Consider the following 20,369-nt stretch of genomic DNA (forward strand, 5'->3'; position numbering starts at 1 on the left):
GAGCCTCATCCCTTGGGCAGCCAGAGCCCGCCGGCCATCCGCCGGACTCAGCCCCTTATCGGCGAGTCCTCTTATCCCGGCTATCCGGCGTTGTTTATTCAGCAGCTCCATTTCCTGGGCGCCAGGGCTGCTGCTGCCGCTGCCGCCAGCACGAACAAAAAGGCGCTGGTTCGTTTCCGTGCCATCGACGCGCGGCGCTGAGCACCCGCTGTCCCCGCAGGGCGCGCAGCCATGAAGCTGAACGAGCGCAGCTTGGCCTTCTACGCCACCTGCGACTCCCCGGCCGACAACTGCGGCTTCCTCTACAAGCGCGGCGAGCGGCACACGGCCTATCACCGCCGCTGGTTCGTGCTCAAGGGAAACATGCTCTTCTACTTCGAGGAGCGCGACAGCCGGGAGCCCGTGGGCGTCATCGTGCTGGAGGGCTGCAATGTGGAGCTCTGCGATTCGGCCGAGAACTTCGCCTTCGCCATCCGCTTCGGCGGCAGCAAGTCCCGCACCTACGTGCTGGCGGCGGAGAGCCAGGAGGCCATGGAGTCGTGGGTGAAGTCGCTGTCCCGAGCCAGCTTTGACTACATGCGGCTGGTGGTGCGGGAGCTGGAGAAGCAGCTGCAGGAGATGAGCCGGGGGCTGCCCGGGGGATGCTCCCAGGACGCTCCCGACCCTTGGAAGCCGAAGCCGTCGGGGCTGGAGCAGTGCCGGGAGCGGCTGCCGGCTCTGCCCGCTATCCCGCCCAAGGAGAACGGCTGTGCGGTGTGGAACAACGCGCTGGAGGCCGAGGAGCGCCCGCCCGACGCCTCTGGGCACGATGAGGAGGGGGCGCCGCGGCCGCCGCCGCTGCCGCCCCGCCGGAGGGTGTCGAACGGCGGCGGGACAGCGAGCGCCGTGGCACAGAGCCCGTCCACGTTCTGCCGCCTCCACGAGCAGTACAGCCGGGAGGTGGCCCGGCTGCGGCAGGACTGGCAGCAGAAGCGGCGTGGCTCCCAGCCCTGAGCGGCGGATGAGCGCTGGGAACCTAGCAGGAGGTGGGGCAGGCTGGAGGTGGCCGTCCGTGGTGATGGACATGTCCCCTCCTCGCCCCGGGGTGTGCAGACCTGGCTGTGGTGGTGTTGGTGGTGCCAGCGAGGGCTGGGCACCGAGGGACACCAGTGATGGTGAAATGGGCACCATATAGGTGCCCTCCAGCCATCCCTCATGTGGGTTTGGGGTGCTCCACTCAGCACGAGCAAACTACAAACCACTCACTGCCTGAGTGGAAATCGACCTCTGCTCTGGCTCTGCTGGGGCCTCTGGGTGCTCTTGCAGTGGGATCACACCCTGACAACTTCTGGAGGAGGATTGTGATGGGATCCCGCCCGCCTGAGCTCCCGTGTGGGTTCCACAGTGGAGAGCCTGCCACCGACTTCCCCTCCTGGCCCAGCACAGGGCTGAGGTCGGCTGAGCTCTGCCAGATCCCTCTGCTCCAGCAGGATGTGGTTTGAAATGAAAATATCAGTGAGTGCAGCCCTTCCTTAATGGCAGCAGCAGCTCCGCATGCTCCGGGGAGCTGGTGACGCCCAGCCCCGGGCATTTCACAGGGAGCAATTGCTGCTTGCAGCCTGGATGGTGGATGTGGAGGGGGGATCAGACCCTGGGGGAGTTCAGCAGCTGCAGGCACTGCTTTGCTGGTGGGTGTTTTGGGACAGCACATCATCCCCGTGCCAGCTCACTAAGGGGAAGCATCGCTCGTGGTGGCAAATGGGAACGTGTGTGTCAGCAGCAGAGCGTGAGGAATGATTCATGTGCCAAACCAGAGCAAAGCTGGTGTCTCATGCCTGTGTTCCTATCTTATTTCCACATCAGAAACTCAAGCTGCTGGCCCAGAGGTGGGGTGACCCACTCTGGAGCAGTCAGGGTGCCCTGGCTCAGGGTTGGGTGGCTCGAGCTCCCTTTGCTCCCTTGGGACAGGCACAGGATTTTTCTACAAGAAAAGTTGTAGATTTTTCTACAATAAAAGTTCAGAACTTCCCTCCCATCCATGGTCCTTGTTTGTGCCTCTGAGCCCCTGGGCACAGGGGTCCAGGTGGGAATTAATGATTTATTTTACTCCTCCTTCTGTCCCCACCTGTCTGTGGGGCTGGTCAGGGACTGTGTCACCCAAAGGGGACATGGCCAATGCCAGGGTCTTGCAGTGCCCTGGAGCCCCATATCTGCCTGCAGGGATGGGGTGAGATGGGATGGAGTCACCCTGGGGACATCAGGACACCCAGTGCCAGGGTGGTCCCATGTCAGGGCACCTCTTAACCAGGACAAAATATCTGTCCCCTTGTTGATGCCACACAGGGAGTCTGCCCTTGTGAAAGTGGCCAGCACATCCCCATGTCCCTGCCCACACATCCCACTTCATGAATATCTCCAACTTCTCTTTAATACAGGGTCTGGCAGAGGCTGGGCAATCACTTATTGGGGAAACTGAGGCACGAAGCCAGCCAGGGTCACCTGCTCACCGAGAGTCCCGCAGAGCATGGAGCCTGTCCCTGGCCAGGCATGGCGTTCCCCTATGGAATGTGGCATTTGGAGCAGTGCCAAGGGCAGCCAGGGTGCAGCTGCACCCAGATGGTTCCGTGGCTCCGTCCTTTGCCACAGGGAAGATCCTGGTTTCCATGGCAGCTGGCACAGCTTCGCCAGGCGTTCAGATATCCATCAATAAAAGTCCTCCTCAACATGTTAGCTGACAAACAAGCTCAAACAGATATGCAACATATGGATTTATTAATTCATCAGACACAAACAGCCCTGCCTGGTGTCAGGAGCTGCCGACTCGCCCAGCAATGCTGGCTCTGAACGAGAGCCGTGCTGGGGCACGGTGCCACTGGCACTGCCAGGCTGGACAGGGCTTTGGGCAGCCTGGTCTAGTGGAAGGTGTTTCTGCCCCTGGCAGGGGGGTGGAGTAAGATGATCCTTAAGGTCTCCTCTAACCCAAACCATTCCAGGAAATGATGATTTTATAATAAACTCACGCTGGAGGATGCTGAGCTACCCCAGGGGCAGGAGCAAACCTGCAGCAGGGATGAGCACAGGAATTTCATGGGGCAGGATCACACCCTGAGCTGGACTAACCCCATTTAAAACCCTCTTTTTTTATCCCACACTCACAGGAATAATGAGAGCTCTTGCCACAATCCCAAAGCAAAGCTGAGACTTCTGAGGATGCCAACACTGGGCAAGTGTGAGAGGGGTTCCCATTCCATCACCTCCAGACAAAACACACCCCAAGGCCAGAGTCGTATCCAACTTCTGTATTTAGTGGCTCTTTACAGAACTTGTTCCTTCCAAAATTGTTAAACAAAGTTCATCGATCTCATAGAAACTTTTGAAGTACAGAACATGAGCCTAACAAAAACGTGACCGGTGTGTCCCGCTGGCTTTCATACAACAGGATTGCCGTGCTCAGGACTGTCCCGAGTGCTTCCTCAAATCCCGTTCCACCTAAAGCTCCCTCTAGCACACAGCGGAGAAGGCAGGCAGTGGTCACACCTCCACCTGCCACAGCACAGTGGCAGAGCAGCCCTGGGCTTTGTCAGGGCAGGAGAGGCAGGCAAGGAGAGCTGTGCCCTCACCCAGCATTGCTCCACTACCACCCGAGTACAAAAATACCCTTTATTCTGATAAAAACATCTGCAGTGGAAAATCAGTCAATGGGAGCCTGGCAGGGCCTTGGTGGGCAATGGTTGATGCTGTGTGGGCAGGGGACAGGGCAGAGCAGGCCAGGGTGGGACTCTCCACATTGTTTAAAGGCATTTTGTTAGCAGAGGCTGGCTGGAGGTGGTGGGGTCAGGGAGGTGACAGGGAGCACACTGGGATTGTGCCACCACTGAGCTCCTGTGTCTGCACAGGATCAGCCCTGGAAAGCCAAAGCTCCGTGGTGCTTTGCCCAACTCAGGGCTGAGCTTGCCCAATTTAGGCAGGAGCCTGCTGTGACACCCCAGAGCTCATCCTGGCATCACTGACACCCACCACCTGGGACATGGCTGTGGGAAGGGGATGCTCTTCCTGCCCAGGTGCTCTCCCTAAAAAAGTGCTGGGCTGTGATGCTGGAGCAGCCCTGAGGAGGGCTCAGCCTGTGAGTGGGTGGCTCACGATTTTTGGGTGCTCACCTCAAGCACTGCTGCCCCAGAGCCAAAGCTCAGAGGCTCCATCTTTCTCTTTCCTCAGTGGATGGGGAATCAGGATGCCATGGATATCCATCCCCAGTGAGCTGGTACCATCCTCAAGCACCACACCCAGGGACATTTTCCCATCCCAAGCTCACTCAGGTTGCTTTCTTTGCTTTTGCCTCATTTTCCCTCCTCCTTTGGGAGCTGGCACGAGCTGCAGATGGCAGGTGGGAGCTGCCACCGGCTGGAGGAAGCGCGAGGGACGGCGTTGGGACCATGCTACATCTTGTTCCAGAAGGCTATTGCAGACATTTCTACAACATATACAACCGCACGGGACATTCTGTGTTACAAAGGCTTCCAAAAACATAAACCACCAGAACTAAATACATACTCGATGGCGTCAGGGGCTTTAGAGTCTTCAGGGACTAGGACGCAGTCTCTGGCTGGGGCAGAAGCGATGCAGTGTCTTACAGACAAGGGTGGAAACTGCAAAAGTTTCTTAAATTTGGTCAGTCTCATAGTGCTTCTTGATGGCTTTGCTCAAAAAGTCTTTTCTGTGGGTTGGTTTTCTTTTTTTTTTTTTTTGTTTATTTGTTTTTAATCTCATCCAGTGGCAAACTACAAGACTTCAGTGTACATTTAATGACACGACTGCTACATCATCTTGATTTTATAGCTATCTTTAATATCAAAGCAGCTTAAGCTGTTAATAAATTCCAAAGTATCCTTTTATTAAAATATCTAAAAGAGGTCTATAAATATTTTTTGTTTTTTTTGTTTTACTTTTCTAAAATTGTTCCCAGTTTTTCACATTTAAAACAAAGCCAGAGGGGTGGGGTGGATTCATAGAGAGGGGTCCCCTCTTTTTTCACGGGCGCTCCTCTTCCGTGGCGCCGGCCACTCGTCACCTCTCGGTGCACACTGCATTTATCAAAATATATATATATGTGTGTGGGGGTGTATATATATATATTTGGGGTGTCGGGGGGCTCAGAACTCCCACTCGAGGGCCTCCTCGCGGTTGGCAGCCCGCTCCAGGCGGTGGATGATGTTGTTGAGGTTGGCCATCTTCTCGTGGCGCCGCTGCACGCTGGTGCTGAGCCGGGGGCCGGCGGCCGGTGGCAGCGCCGGCGACACCGGCCCGGCAGAGGACGGTCCTGGAGAGGCTGAGCCGGTGAGGCCGGGCGAGGAAGCTGCCGAGGGCGACGTTGGGGACACCACCAAGCTGCAGCGGGACGAGCCCGCCGAGGACTGGGAGCTGTCGGGGTGTGGCGGCGGCGGCGGCGGTTGGGGTCCCCCAGCGGTGGCACCGGCGCGGCCTCCCCGCCGCGGGAGGCTGGGGGCGGCGGCGTGGGGGGCTGCCCCCCGCTCCTCGTGGGGAGGGCCGGTCCCTTCGGCCGCGCCGGCCGGGCTGCGTGAGTCCCGCCGGCGGCTCCAGCCGCCCGGATCGCCCTGCTCCTCCTTCACCTTCACGGGCGCAGCGGCACAGGGGGGCTCGCCCCCCACCAACGCGGGTTTGTGGTCCTCGGGGTCCGAGTCGGGGCTGTGGGGGGCCCGGCGCCCGGGGATGGCCGTCCCGCCGCTCTGCTCCGGGTCCGTGTCATTGTCCTGTGCGCCCTCCACCAGCATCTCTCGGCGCATCCGTGACCTGCGGGACACAACCACGGAGGGGTGGCGACAACCACCCACTGCCCCATGCCACATCTCCAGCCAGTGGATGAACTGTCCACTGCAATGTCACCTAAGGATGAAACCTGTGCTGCTCCCCAGGGCTGGGCTGCCGTGGGGATGGATCCTGTGCTCCAGCAGCCTCCGTAAGGCTCTCCCCCTTCACAGAGATCCCGCTCTGGGGTGAGCAGGTGGATGTGAGCATGGAAACCACTTTAGATGCTCAACACGACTTGGTCAAGGTAGCCAACACCACCCACCAACCTGGAGACCTCCAGTGGGTCTGCACCTCTCATCTAGTGAAGAGTGACATGGAAGGCTTGAAGGGGAACAGAGACACTCCCTCTGTGTCACAGCACCCCCAAAGCCCGGGAGCGCCCATACCTGTAGTTGTGGAACCAGTTGATGACGGTGTTGGTCTTGAGGTTGAGCTGGAAGGAGAGCAGCTCGATGGTCTGCTGGGAGGGATATGGCTCCAGCTGGTAGGCTTTCTTTAGGGCTTCCTTCTCCTCCGGCGCCAGCACCACCCGCGGCTTCTTGATCTGGAGCAGGCTGAGGTCCTGCGGCGGCGCGCTGGGGCTGGCGCACTCGGAGCGTGCGCTGGGGGACTCGCTGTCCGAGCCAGCGCTCATCAGCCCGTACCGGCGCTTCAGGTAGGCTGCAGGAGAGGACACCCAGCTGGCACCGCTCGCCCCCCAGCCCAGGAACCCCCCCTCAGCCAGTGGGATGTGTCACCTAACCCAGCAGGGCCGTGTCACCCCGCGCCTCACCCTTCTTCTCCAGCTTCTTCATGTCGCGCAGCTTCTCCACGTTGTGGGGGTCGTTGAGCCAGAGCTGCATGCGCACGAAGGGCTCCCTCCCCTTCAGGCTCAGCTTGTGCCACGGCTTGGGCCTGGAGAGGAGATCGGACACCGAGCCCTGCGTCAGGCCCAGGATGCTCTCCCCAAACAGCCGCTGGCCTGGCGGAGGAGAAGCAGAGGTGGTTAGCGGGGTAGAGCAGCGGGACGGGCGCTGCAGTCCCCCTGCAGAGCAGGTGCACCCCATTTCCCAGCCAGCATCCTCCTGGAATTCCCATGAGCACCCACAGAGAAACATCTGGAAGGGGGGGGGTTGCACCTACAGGAACTGAGGTGCTGGATCCATGCAGTCTCACCAGCAGCTCCCAAAAACCTGGGCAGAGAGAGGGCCCGCACCTAAATTGTTGTCTGTCAGGACCTCCTTGACCTTCTTGGTGATGGAGTAGGTGTCCAGCTCAGGGGACATGGCGACGATCTCCTGGATGCCCACGGGGCCCTGGCTGTTGGGATACATCTTCCCGCCCAGCGCAGGCGTCGAGCGGCTCTCGGGCTGCTGGTTCTCCTTGCTGCTCTCCAAGGCCAGGGTGAGGGGCTCCTGGCAGCCCTTGTCGTGCTCGGAGGGGCTGGGGGGCGGCGAGGGGGACGGCTGGGGCTCCGCTGGGCTGGCTGTGTGACACCAGGGCACAGGGGTCAGCGGGAGGGGACGGGGCAGGGAGCAGGAAGGGCATTTGGGGGATGCTTGTGGATTTGCCCTCTAGAGGAGAGGGATACCAGCCAAGCTTCTCCAAAGTGGGAGATGATGGTGGTGGAATAATTAAAGAGAGAAAATGCCACCAATATAACACAAAAAATCCAGTTATTGCTTTACGTCAGGCACGAAGCCCAAGGTTTTTGATGTGGCTTTCCTTTTATTTTTGTTTTAAATGAAGGAGGTTGGGGATGGAAGGGACTTCCCAGGATGTGGGTGCTGGTACTGGAGTTGGCAGGGACAGCTCTTCCCAGTGCTGGGGTGGGAGCAGGACAAACTCCCTGGGATGCAGGGGATGGACACAGAAGTGGTGGGGACACTGATGACACATGGGGACAGTGATGTCACTTACCCTGGGAGGGTGTGGGCTGCTGGCTGATCCCCTGGCCCAGCTGGTCTGTCAGCCAGAGCTGCATGCGGATGAAGGGCTCCCGACCCTTCTGTGTCAGCTTGCTCCACGGTTTGGGCCGCGACAGCATGTCACTCACACTGCCCTGGGACAGTCCCAGCACCTGGGCACCACGCAGGTGTCACCCTCTCAAGGTGGGCTGCACTCCCCCAGTGCTGGGAAGCCACCTGCCCTCCACTCCCCTGTCAGGGGAGGGGGAGCAGGATGCCACCCACTGCCACGTGCTGCCACCCGCTGCCCCACAGCATGTCTGGACCCTCTGTCCCCAGCCATGGGTGCTGATGGTGGGCCCCCCAGGATACCCAGTGGGGTGGGAGGCTGGTCCCCAAAGGGCTGGGTTGAGGGGACTGTGTACTCTTGGTGGGAAGTGCCACAACCAGTTAGTGGTGGCCACTGGGAGACTGGGCTTGTGTCAGACCTGGGGACTCAGAGTCCTCCAAGGAGAAACAGACCAGGGAAAAGGAAGACTCTGGAAGGAGCTGGTGAAGGCCATCAATGAGCCCCAGGCTCTGGCTCATGGAGCAGAGGGGGACACCAGACCCCCCTTCTCCAGGCTGGTACCTTCTCTCCGAAGATCCTCTGGCAGATGCCGTTCTTGGCCAACTTCTCCTTGACCTGCCGGGTCAGCTCCAGCGTGTCCACCTCCCTGTACATGTACATCTCATACTGCTCTGGCGTCAGCGGCGGCACCGTGGGCTTCAGGGTCCGTGGCACGTACGTGGGGTAGTAGGACAGACGCCCCCCGGCCGCCGGCTCCGCTCCAGCTCCCTCCGCCTTCATCTCCGACAGCCGCTGGGGCTCCTCATCCGCCGGCTGCAGCTCGTCCTCGTTGGTGCCGCCCTCACCGGGCTCCCCCCGCGGCCAGCCCCGGCCGTTGGCCATGCTGGAGTAGCTGGAGGAGGAGGAGGACAGCGAGGGCGACACGGAGGTGTAGGGCCGGCTGAGCAGGCTCCGCTCCGACGCCCAGTGCTGGTCGAAGTAGGAGCCGGCGTCGCCGATCTCCGACTTCACCTTGCGGATGATGCTCTGGACGAAGGCGGCGGGGGAGAGCACGGCCAGGGGCGTCTGCGGCGGGCCAGGGCTGGCCCCGCTGCCCTCCTCCTGCTTGACCAGGGCGGGGGTGATGTTCTGGCTGACGGTGCCCAGCGTGGAGCGCTCGGAGGGCACCGCGTCCCCTCCGCGCCCGCCGGGCCCCGACTCCACGTCCAGCAGCGCCTGCTGCTGCGCCTGCATCTCCCGCCGCGCCTGCTCCAGGATGCTCTTGATGGCGTCCTCCGAGCTGCTGCTGCTCGCCCCGTTGGCCACTGCCTGTGATGCTGATGGTGTTTTGGGCTCCCCTGTAGAGAAAAGCAGTGAGGGCAGGCCAGAGGAGCAGCAGACGTCGTTTACTGTGCGGCCACAACTCAAAGTGTGGGAGGAAAGTGGTTTATCCCAATCTGGTTTGGACCAGCAGCATCCACAAAGCAAAAGCGTCAACAGCCCCAACTCAAAGCCAACTTCTTTTTTGATGATTGCAAAATAAATCCCATTACCAACAATGCGATAGACAAACATGTTTGTTTTCCCTGCCTGTTTTTTCCACCGTTGCGGTCTAATTTAATTCTCCGGGATTCTGCTTTCTCAGCAGACTACCTGTTTTAATGTATTTCATTTCTTGTAATTGACTGTGAGAGCAGCTGCTTTAATGGTTCCTCGTGCCAGATGGATTCTGAATACTCATTTAATCATCTGGTTTGGGGCAGGGGGGAGGAAAAAGAGTGCATCCAAAGTTTCTGAAAGCCCAGATCTGAACTCTGCTGCACAGGGACTCTTCCATCCCACACGGCATTTTCTTCCAACATGACCTAAAATTCTACATGGATGTCAATGGGTGAAACACCCCCCAAAAAGCCAATTTTTGGGACGGGTGCTGCTGCCACAGGGCAGAGCAGGGACTTGGCCACCCCCAAGGCAGCACCTACCTCCCTTCTGCGACTCAATCTCCTTTTTCGCCTGCTCCAGGATGCTTTTGATGGCGTCGTCGGAGCCGGTCTCCGGTGTCCTGATCCGTGGTGTGATGCTACCTGATCAAAGAGGCAGGATAACAGCTTTGTCACCAGCGCTGGTTTTACAAGCTCCACTTGTATGTCAGGAAGTATTTACTGCTCCTCATGTTCAGTTATTTTTAGGGATGCTGGTTTGAAGACAAGTGTCACTCCCGATTAGTCGCTACCGGAGCACAGGGAGCCCTGGTAGCCCTGGCTGCCAGCTCCTGCCTCTGGCAGAGCATCTTCCACCACCTTGCTCATTCCAGCCAAGGGCACCCTCTCCCCACCAGGAGCAGAGACACGGGCACAGAAACCATGTCCCCATCCCTGGCACTGTGCCCTCCTGGCTGTGCAAGAGAAGTGTTAATGATGGATCAGATCCAGGGGATAAATCAGAGCCCTCCAGGCTTAAACCAGCAGGTGCATGGACCATGGGTGTGCATTGTCCACTCCTGGTGTGCATTGTCTACTCCTGGTGCCACCATGGGGACTTGAGTGACCCACTGCCACTGCTGAGATGTGGCCAGCAGCCACTGTCCCCAGAGATGGGAGTCACCATTCCACGACAGTGCCAATGCCGCGCCGAGGTTCCGCAGCACTAAAACTTCATTATTTTAATGAAATATTCCCCAGCACATTGATTCATACAGCACAGAACAGCCTAATGAATAATTAAATGGCACTTGTCAGAATAAATGAGTAAAGCACGTCCGGGGATGCAGTTCCACAGCCATGGGTTGCTGTTAATTGCTGCCGTTTGCCAGAGCTCATCCCACCCAGCAGCCAGCTCCATCCCAGCAGGGAAAATCCTGGGGAACAGCATCCCAGCACATCAGGGTCTGGTGAGCATCCCTGCCACAGCATGAGGCACCCCAGGGTGAACTGGGGTGCACTGGGAGGGGGACAGGACCCGTTGGCCAGGGCCACCCCAACCACTCACCTCTCTGGCGCACCTGGATAGTCCTCAGGGCCAGCACGTTCTGCTCGTCGGACAGGAACTGCTTCATCTTGATGAACGGCTCCTTGCCCTTCACCGTCAGCTTGTGCCAGGGCTTGGGCCGCGCCAAGATCTCGCTGACGGAGCCCTGGGACAGCCCCAGCACGTAGTGCCCGAAGACCCTCTGCCCAATGTTGTGCTTCAGCAGCTGCTCCTTCACCTGGAAGGCGATTTCGGCCGTGTCCAGCTGCTCCTCCTCGCCGGAGCTGCCGGCGCTGCCCTCGGAGGGCTCGCCGGGCGGGCTGGTGGCACTGGTGGCCGGCACGGGGACGGGGTGCACGGTGCTGCTTTTGGCCCCGAAGAAGGAGGAGGGGAAGGGCGGCGCCCCGCTGCTGCTCTCGCTCTTGTAGCCGGGCACAGGGAGGTGGGGGGCCTTGGGGTCCCCTGAGAGCCGCTCAGCCCCCGGGAAGGGGGACAGCGAGAAAGTCCGGGGACCATCAGGGGCCACGCCGGGGCCAGGCAGCGGCGGGAGGGGAGTGGGGGACGCGGGGTCATCAGCTGGGGCGTGGTGAGGAGATGGGTACGGCTGCTCCATGCCCAGTGGATCCTTCCCTGACTCGTCTTCGGAGTGATCCTCCTCTAGAGATGAAGGAGAGAGAGGGAGACACACTAGAGTCCCCCTGGCCACGGCTCAGGCACAGCCCTGCAGCCAAACAGCTCCTGCCTCAGTTTCCCCAGGTGACATGCCACCCCACCACAGCCGGGCCGCCCACATTCCCACGGATATCCCCAGCAGGATGCCACGGAATCTAACATCCCTACCAGTGCTGGCCAGCAGGCTGGGCTTCTCCAGCAGGTACTTCTGGGAGGGGTAGAAAGCCTCCTTCCCCAGCAGCAGGGCCTCCTCTGCCTTGGAGATGCTCTGCAAGGAGCCAGGGCGAGATGGGGACAGGCGGCGGAGGCACCGTCGGCAGGGCTGGCTCAGCCCGGCCAGCGCCTTGGGACGCGCCACGCCACTTGCCTGGGGCAGGCTGCAGCCAGCAGAGGCCACCTTCATCGCCTTCAGGATGCTGGCAGGGAGACAAGGAGGTGACATGGTGGCTGTGTCACAGCTGTGGTGCTGGGACACCAGCGAGGAGGCAGCCATGGGCGCCGGTCAAGCCATACCTCAGCTCGGTTTTGATCTCCTCGTAGTCAGCCTGTGCCTGCAGCTTCTCCTCCAGCTTCTGTGGAGCAGAGGAGGGGACTCCTTGCAGCCAGCTCCTGGTGGCCACACGGCACGGCTGGACCCATGTCCCCCACCCCTGGCATGGCAGGACCTGTGTCCCCCACCCCTGGCCCCAAGCCCCCACGGGCGCACCTCGATGGCCTCGTTCTTGGCGGCCAGCTGTCCCTCCAGCTCGGCGATCTGGGTGGCAGAGGACTCCTCCAGCTCCTGCAGAGAGCTCTGGAGGTGCTGCACATCCTTCAGGAGCCGCAGGATCTCCCGGTCCTTGGCAGCCAGAGCTGCCTCCAACCTCGACCCTGAGCACATGGAATAGTTCACTTTGTCCTGCTGGGAGAGGGGACACTGTCAGCTCCCGGCCACCCAAGGTGGGGACAAGGGCCACCCTCCCCATTGGACATGTCCCTGCAGGAAGCCGGGCTCAGCTTAGTGCATTTGGGACATTGGTGACAGAGCCCTGGGGAGGGACAGACATTCCTTCTGCCCCTTAAAGGTCTCCCAGGTGCATTTCAGTGCTGTGGGGGTGCGTGTCCCCTTCTCTGTGAGAGGCTGACAGGCACAGCCAGTTCTACTGCCTCAGGGTGGAAATACTCCTCAGGCATTTTGGGTTTCCTCCCCTCAGGCATTTTGGGCTTGCTCCCAAACACAAAAAGGTGCTCCCTGCATCAGTGGGGTGCTCCCAAGCGCAGTGGGACGTTCCTGGCTGTGACAGATGCTGCCGGCCCCAAAGGATGCTGCAGGCGCCAGGGCTGTCCCTGGCCCTGAGGGGTGCTCCTGGCCCCAAGGGCTGTTCCTGAGGGGTGCTCCTGGTCCCAGGGATGCCCTCACCCCCGTGGTGCCCGTCGGGGAGCAGCAGGCCAGGCGCAGGGAGCTGTTGACGGCCGCCAGCTGCTCCCTCAAACTCTCCACTTCCCTCTGCGCCGCCTCCGCCCGCTGCAAGGGAACAGAGCAGGAATCACACCGGGCACTGCAGCTCAGCCCACCCCACACAGGGCCCAGGATCTGCCCCAGTCCGTGCCTCTCCTGAGCATCCCACTCCCACCTACAGCATCCTCAGCCCAGCCCAGATATTTAAGTTCCCCCCATGTATTTAAGGTCCCCACGTCCTAGCACAGTTCCTGATCCCCATCCTTCAGCACTGGCTGCAGACCATCTCCAGGATATCTTTTTTCCACCCAAAAGGATGGTTTTATTTACACAAATTGTTCTTTAGACCTCTTGTATTATCCTCATGCATTTATTTGTACCTACATTTTCAGAATTAAAAAAAACACTAATTAAGAGGAGTGGATAGGACCAAGAGAGATTTCAACGGAATCTAACACAGGAACAGTGTGGGTTGTGCCCTAAAACACCCGTGGGAGGCTGGAGGTGACAAGTGCCAGCTCCAGCAGCCAAATGGAGCCTGGCAGAATCCCAAACACACCCTTGACCCCATACATGGGGCAGGGGGTCCCACCAAGGGGAGGAAACTGAGCCCTCCTTTGTAGGAATTCCCAATCGTGGTGCCTGTCAACCCCTTATCAGTTTTGGGGACAGACACTCAGGCCACACAGATGCTTGGGGTGCATGCAGCACCTCGAGTTCTGCAGGGCCAACCCCAACCCAAGCCCCTGCCAAGTCAGCTCCTGGCTCACCTGGTTGGCTTTCTCAAGGTTGGTCATGATCATGGCCACTTCATCTGCCCTGAGACAGAAAACAAGAGGTGTCAGAGGGTGTGGGGGCACAGACACAGCCCAGAACACGGGCAGGAGGCTGAGGGATTTTGCCTTTGCCCAGGGGGAGGAGAACTGAAGTTTCTCCTCAAAAGACTCCCGGGGAAGAACTGGGAGTAGCCAGGAGATAACAGGAGATAAGGGAACATCAACAAACATTTCCCCCCTGGTGGGTCAGAGACACCTGGTCTGGGAAAAGATCGATAAGAGAGCCCAAGGATGAGGACCCAATTAAGATCGAAGGTGAAGAAATTAATAACCAATAGGAGATGGAATACTAAGGATTGTGTCATTTGAGATCAATGAATGTGAATTTCTGTGGGGCTTTTATGTACTAATAAATAAAGGTCTGGTACAAAACCAGGTGTGATTGAATGATTTTCACTGCATAACCCGGGCATGAGTGGATGAAACAATTTCTGTTGCACATCCCGGCCAGAATAAAGCAACACCTTGGCTCTCCAACACTTAAAAGATGTTGTTGGAGAGTTTGTGTTTCTCTCACAATTTCGGTGACACCACAACTGAGGATGTTCCTGCAGGGGCTTGAAGCATCTCAGCTCCTCAAGCAGCACCACGGAGATGTCCCAGTGCTGCCCAAAGTGTCTCAGCTCAGCTCTGAGCACAACCCAGCCCTGCTGGGCACTTACTTGGACGCCGCTTCCTCGTCGTATTTACAGCGCAGCTCCAGCAGCTCCGTCTGCGTGGCCTTCAGCGCTGGCAAGAGGAAGAGGAGGGTGAGCTGTGGGGCGGGGGCCAGGCCCTGCACGGTCAGCAGCCCCTGTCCCGGCCCCACTACCTGCGTGGAGCACTTTGATCTTCTCCTCTGCCTCCCCCAGCCGAGCGGCCAAGGTGACCTGAGCTTCCTGCAGGCCCCTGCGAGAGACGGGCACCAGGGATGGACAGGGGGCACCGCCGACCCCACAGCCCCCCAGAACCACACAGAGACCCCTCAGAGTCCCCTCCTCTACCCCATCACTCACTGGAGCCAGGAAACTCCCACCAGTGGATACCAGGATGTGTCCAAGCTGTGTTACCCCTCAGTAACACGTTTAATGTTTATTGCCCCAAGTGTAAAAAAAAATTCACATTGGGTTGAAAATGGTCCCTGATCCCTGAGGCTGAAACCCCTCTGAGGGGGGCATGGCAGCCCACCCCCACCTGTAATTAACTGGAGGAGGGGGAAGCAATCAGGGCAAAGTTATTCTGCATTATTTATAGCCTGCACTTGCCAGGAACTTACTCGCAGAGATCTGCAATTTAGGGTTTAAAGATTCTTCATTTGTTTCCCCGGTGCAGCGTGTTAAGGAATAACAATGAAGGCACCAGAGCATCCGAATTAAAAGGTCATCTAATGAGGTTCACACAGCGACCTGGATTGAGCCCACCAGTCCGAGCAAAGCCATGAGCCAGGGATTCCGGGGAAGGGGACAACAGGAGGGACCTGTCCCCGCTGTGCCTGTGCCTGCTGCTTGCCCAAAACCACCCGGGTTGGGGATGGACAGACAGACAGACACTGGGAGAGTCTGGTATCGAGTTTCTGAGCATGGTGTGACTGCTTCAAACTGGACAGCAAAGGGAAGGAGAAGGTGGATGGATGGATGGATGGATGGATGGATGGATGGATGGATGGATGGATGGATGGATGGATGGATGGATGGATGGATGGATGGATGGATGGATGGATGGAAGGAAGGACATCCCCGTGCAGGAGCGAGGACAGAGCCACGCGTCCTCACAGCGCCCCAAACCCACCCCATTTGGGCTCCCACGTACTTTTGCTTGTCTGCCTCATGTCTCTGCAGCGGGGTCTCTGTGCCGGGCGCTTTGGCTTTGCCGTCGGGGCCGGGCAGCGGGGGCTCAGCTGCCGGCGACCTCGCGTCCCTGCGCTCTGCGGGGACACAGGCACACACACGCGGCTGCGGAGGGGACACGGCGGTGGCCAGGGGGCAATCCTGGCCCTGCATGCCAGGGATGCTCCCAGGGAGTGCCCCTGTCCCGGTACCTTTGGTGCTGCCGAGCTCCGGGTGCTTCTTCCAGGGCCGGCTGAGATCCTTGAGGGGCGGCGGCGGCTCCGGCTCGAGGCGCTGCAGCTGCTGCAGCCGATCCTCCAGGCTCCGGGCAGCCTCCAGCACAGGAGCGGGGTCTGTGGGGTGTGGGATGGGCGCTGAGAGGCAGGGATGGTCCTGCACAGGCCCTCTCCCACCTCCCCGTGCCGTGGGGACACCCCAGGTCCCGCGTTACACAAAGCTATGGGGACAACACACCAGGTCCTGCCTTGCCCAAAGCCATGGGGGGACATGCCAGGTCCTGCCTTTCTAGGAGCTGTAGGGATATCCTGAGTTCTGCCATTCCAGGAGCCGTGGGGATACACCAGGTCCTGCCTTTCCTGGAACCGTGGGGATATCCTGAATTCTGTCATCCAGGAGCCATGGGGACATGCCCCGAATTCTTCCTTTCTAGGAGCTGTAGGGACGTGGCCACCTCCTTCCATTCCAGGTGCCACAGGGACATGCCAAGTCCTGCTTTTCTAGCAGCCATGGGGACATCCTGCCATTCCAGGTGCCATGGGGACACCACCCTAGTCCTGCCTTTCTAAGAACTGTGGGGACACACCAAGTCCTACTTTTCCTGCAGCCATGTGGGCATCCTGCCGTTCCAGGTGCCATGGGGACACCCCCCTAGTCCTGCCTTTCTAGGAGCCATGAGGACACGCCAGGTCCTGCCTTTCCAGGAGCCATGGGGACACACCAAGTCCCGCTTTTCCAGCAGCCATGGGGACATCCTGCCATTCCAGGAGCCGTGGGGACACACCAAGTCCCGCTTTTCCAGCAGCCATGGGGACATCCTGCCATTCCAGGAGCCATGGGGACACAACAAGTCCCGCTTTTCCAGCAGCCATGGGGACATCCTGCCATTCCAGGAGCCGTGGGGACACAACAAGTCCCGCTTTTCCAGCAGCCATGGGGACATCCTGCCATTCCAGGAGCCACAGGAACATCCCTGCCTTTCCCCGCCAGCCCCGCGACACGGAGGGACGGGCTGGGGACATGGGGACATCACCTCCCCAGGCACGGTGGCTCCTGCAGGGCTGCTTTGGGCACAGACAATGGAGGTTTGTGCCGAGGTAAGCAGGTGCATCCGGAGCCGTCCGTCTTCCCTCTGTCAGCATTACACCATCATTAGCTGGTGTCTGCTCAGCGGGGTGTGCCATTATGTCTCCCAGGGCTGATGTAATTATACATTGACATAATTAACCCAGCAAGCCCATTAAGCAGGCCAGCTAAAAATTCATCTATAATTATTTGTTGTGTGCATGCTAATGAGTCCATCTGCACTGCCATTGTACAACATGAACAAATTAATTTACAAGTCTGGGTTTTTTAATAAGTTCAAGAAAATGCCTCCTATTGAGCCAGGTTAATGTAGGTTTGGGGGATTTTTTTTTTTTTTTTGGTTGGGTTTTTTTTTTTTCGTGGAAAAGAAGAGGAGAGAAAATAGATTTGAATTCTCCAGGGTCAAAAAGTTAGGCAAACAGGGAAGTGGGGTGGAGTTGGGCATGCTACTGTACGGCACGTGGCAGGCATCCAAGGGTAAAAGATAATAACAGTGGGTGGTGGAAAAAAATTCCAACAACTGGCAGCCTCCACTCAGAACGGGACACAGAGCAGCTCTGCTGCTTGGCAAGCCCCTGGCTGAGATGGAAGAGGGATGAAGGAGGCCAAACATGGGATTTGGGGGTCAAACACAGCACCAGATGATTTTGGGGGTGAACCTGCCCAGGAGATGCAAGATTTGGTCCATGCCCATGTGGATGCTCCTTGCAAACAAGAAATGCCAAGGCTGTGCTCCTCCAAATGGGATTTGTGTGTCTGTCTGTCCCATTGCTGCCATCCCACAGCATCACACCCCACAGCACCCCCCCAGGATTAGTGCCTGCCAGACCAGAGCATCCTCCACAGGGAATGCTATCCCTTCTTTCTGCTGGACATCACAAATGAATGGATGGAATAAGAGGTTTCTGCCAGGATTCTGGCCACAGGGATCCAGAGGCATGAGTGCTGTCAGCTTTGTCACTGAAACAGGGACGTGGCTCCAGCTGGGACCCTCCTGGGGATGCTCACGGCATCCTTCAGCTCCTGGTGTGTCTCACTCAGCTCAGCATTCCCCAGGCTGGTTCCCCACCCAGGGGTGTGGGGTGGCAGTGATGCAGCACAGCCCCAGCCAGCCTGGATGCTCCCACAGCCATTAATAACTCCACAACGACATGAGTGGAGATAAGGATATGGATAATTAAACCCTGCACTCCGGGGGCTGCTGGGATCCCCCCTGTCCCCCCCAGCCCTGGGGGTGCTGGCAGGAGGCTCCGTGCCAGCCTGTGAGCTGCCTCCATGGAGATAAACACTGGGACAGGCCCTGTTTGATCCACACCAGCAGCTCCTCCTGCCTCCAAGATGAGAAATAATATGGGAAAAACGGGTCTGAGTGATAAAGCACTAGGGATTTTCCTCGGGTCAGCATTTTCCTTCCCATGAGCTGCAGCCCTCTGTGTGCTGTTCCCTGTTTGGAGCTGCCAGCCTGGGCTGAAATGGTGGGAAGAGAGCTTTGGGAAGGGAAGAACAAACCTTTACAACAGGCAGGGCAGTGCAGATGCCAAATTCCGGACTGGAATAACTGCACTGAGCTAATGCCACACTGCCCACCCACTGGGAAACACCATCCTCAGCTGTGGGGCTGGCTCTGCCACCACCTGTGAGATATTGGTGTGTAATCCCTTCCTCCACGGATCACATCTTCCACTGGGACAGGTTAGACCTGACACTGGCCAGCAGCACAGATGGGTGACACGAGGGACACGTGTGCCTAAACAGGATCTGAGGGCATCACTCTGGGGCCATGGTGCAGGCAGCTCCCCTGGGAAACAAGTGTGTCCCTGCCCTGGCACGCTGATCTATCCCTCCATACCCTCACCCATTATATATGCAGCTTTTATATATATTAATTAAATAAATAAATACAAATATAAGTGCCACCACTAGCTGGCGTCATTGGCCACCCTTTAGCGGCACCAGCAGCGCTGCAGCAGGATCACAGAATCACAAAATATCCTGAGCTGGAAGGGACCACAAGGATCCAGGAGTCCAAGCCCTGGCCCTGCACAGACACCCCAACATTCCCACCCTGTGCATTCCTCAGAGTGTTGTCCAAGTGTTCCCAGAGCTCTGGCAGCCTCAGGGCTGTGCCCATTCCCTGGGGAACATTCTCTCTGGGGGAGAACTTTTCCCTGATAACCAACTTAAAACTCCCTGACACAGCTCCAGCCATTCCCTGGGTGCTGCCCCTGCTCACTGAGATTGGAGCTGTCCCTGCACTGCTCCTCCTGAGGATGCTGTGGGTTGGGATGAAGGCTCCCCTCAGTCTCTTCTTCTCCACATTGAACAAACCAAGTGCCCCCAGCTGTTCCTCAAGTGACTCCTCCTCCAGACCCTTCTCCACGGCACTCCTTTGGTTGCTCACTAACAGGGACAGGGGCAGTTCTGAGTGCTCCTCACCTTCTCCTGAGCAGATGAGCACCTGTATCCCTGGGGATCACCAGCTAATCCCGGTGCCAGGGCCATTCTACCCAGCCCACCTTCCATGCTGCTGCTGCTGCCTGGCTCCAGGAGGAGCACAGGTCACCCTTGGTGCACCCATGGGACGCCCACAGCACCTCCATAGTGCTGTCACCTCTCCTCTGCCACCCCATCCCAACCTGCTCCAACACACCCAGCAGCGCCCTACGAATCCCTCCACGAGTCAAAGTCAGCCTTAAATCAAATCATCCCCAACAACAATGACATTAATTATGCTTTTAACACATTTTACTGCTTCCCCCCCCTTCCCTTCACGCCACATCTGTGTGAACAATATCCAAAAGATTTACGGTTTTCTCCCGTAATTACAGACACACAGCCAGCTCACTTATCAAAATACTTGCTGAGCAATCAGGCTCCGTTACAGTCTCTGCCAGAGATTTGTGTTGACAGCAGCCATTCAAAGCAAAAAAATGTCGAATCAGGACTTATGTGGCGCTTGGAAAGTATTCCACAAAGAGTTTGCCTGTCGAGAGACATGTGGACATGGAACAGACGGGGACGAACCGCGGGAGGGAGGACTTGGGGTGCAGGAGAGGAGCCAGAGATGCTGTGGAGAGCGGAGAGAGGAGAAGGAGGAGTGCAGAGAGCACAGGGAAGGAGTTTTGGGGCGTGCATGTGTGTGTGTGCATCCATGAGCAGGCGGGAGGAGCCGGCGGGTGAAGATAACTGGGTTCTGCAAGCCGAGCTGACATTTGGTTCTCGTAGCACAGGAGAAAATTTAATGAGGACAAAAATATGTCTCCCTAATTCCCCTAAGAAATCATTAAAACATTTTGTTATTCCTAAATGTCTGGAAAATGAATTAGTGGCCCTGCAGGAGCCTTTCCGCGCGTTTCCAGCCGTTTGCAGCTCTCAGCCCCCGACGTGCCGGGGGACGCTCCGTGCCTGGCGCACACCAAATCCCCCAAAGTGGGGAGCAGCAGGAGGGGGCTCCCAGCTCCTCACCCATCCCTAGGAACAGCTCTGCCAACACAAACCTCAGGGCTGCCCCGTGCCTCAGTTTCCCCCGCCCAGGACGGGGTGACAGAGGAAGGATGTCCCCGTGGCTCATGCTGCGAGCCGGAGCTC

The 20,369-nt window shown here is 58.3% G+C and overlaps 2 protein-coding genes across 5 annotated transcripts in view; one reads left to right on the forward strand and one right to left on the reverse strand.

Moving 5' to 3' along the window:
- On the forward strand, positions 1-2,014 carry PHETA1 (PH domain containing endocytic trafficking adaptor 1). Its single transcript, XM_063173002.1, has one exon. The coding sequence runs from the start codon at positions 232-234 to the stop codon at positions 991-993; it is 762 nt and encodes a 253-aa protein (XP_063029072.1). The 5' UTR covers positions 1-231; the 3' UTR covers positions 994-2,014.
- A 1,249-nt stretch (positions 2,015-3,263) lies between these two features.
- The window catches only part of CUX2 (cut like homeobox 2), a 62,396-nt gene continuing 45,290 nt past the window's right edge, over positions 3,264-20,369 (reverse strand). For 3 of the 4 annotated variants that reach the window (XM_063172999.1, XM_063172998.1, XM_063173001.1), the window contains exons 3-19: positions 15,671-15,811; positions 15,442-15,556; positions 14,465-14,541; positions 14,316-14,382; positions 13,588-13,636; positions 12,779-12,883; positions 12,086-12,277; positions 11,893-11,951; positions 11,548-11,795; positions 10,729-11,364; positions 9,723-9,824; positions 8,323-9,098; positions 7,705-7,864; positions 7,001-7,270; positions 6,578-6,766; positions 6,192-6,465; positions 3,264-5,787 (exon numbers count right to left, since the gene is read on the reverse strand). In XM_063172999.1, the coding sequence (XP_063029069.1) occupies positions 5,130-5,787; positions 6,192-6,465; positions 6,578-6,766; positions 7,001-7,270; positions 7,705-7,864; positions 8,323-9,098; positions 9,723-9,824; positions 10,729-11,364; positions 11,548-11,795; positions 11,893-11,951; positions 12,086-12,277; positions 12,779-12,883; positions 13,588-13,636; positions 14,316-14,382; positions 14,465-14,541; positions 15,442-15,556; positions 15,671-15,811 (4,118 nt within the window). In that variant the 3' untranslated portion in view covers positions 3,264-5,129. Of the gene's footprint in view, positions 5,788-6,191; positions 6,466-6,577; positions 6,767-7,000; positions 7,271-7,704; positions 7,865-8,322; positions 9,099-9,722; positions 9,825-10,728; positions 11,365-11,547; positions 11,796-11,892; positions 11,952-12,085; positions 12,281-12,778; positions 12,884-13,587; positions 13,637-14,315; positions 14,383-14,464; positions 14,542-15,441; positions 15,557-15,670; positions 15,812-20,369 lie in introns of all 4 variants that reach the window. The other variant, XM_063173000.1, reaches the window with a different exon arrangement.

The sequence above is a fragment of the Melospiza melodia genome, chromosome 20, assembly GCF_035770615.1.
Source record: "Melospiza melodia melodia isolate bMelMel2 chromosome 20, bMelMel2.pri, whole genome shotgun sequence".
Lineage (NCBI taxonomy): Eukaryota > Metazoa > Chordata > Aves > Passeriformes > Passerellidae > Melospiza > Melospiza melodia.

Coding starts and splice junctions, on each gene's coding strand:
- PHETA1 (XM_063173002.1), top strand. CDS start 232: ATGAAGCTGAACGAGCGCAGCTTGGCCTTCTACGCCACCTGCGACTCC.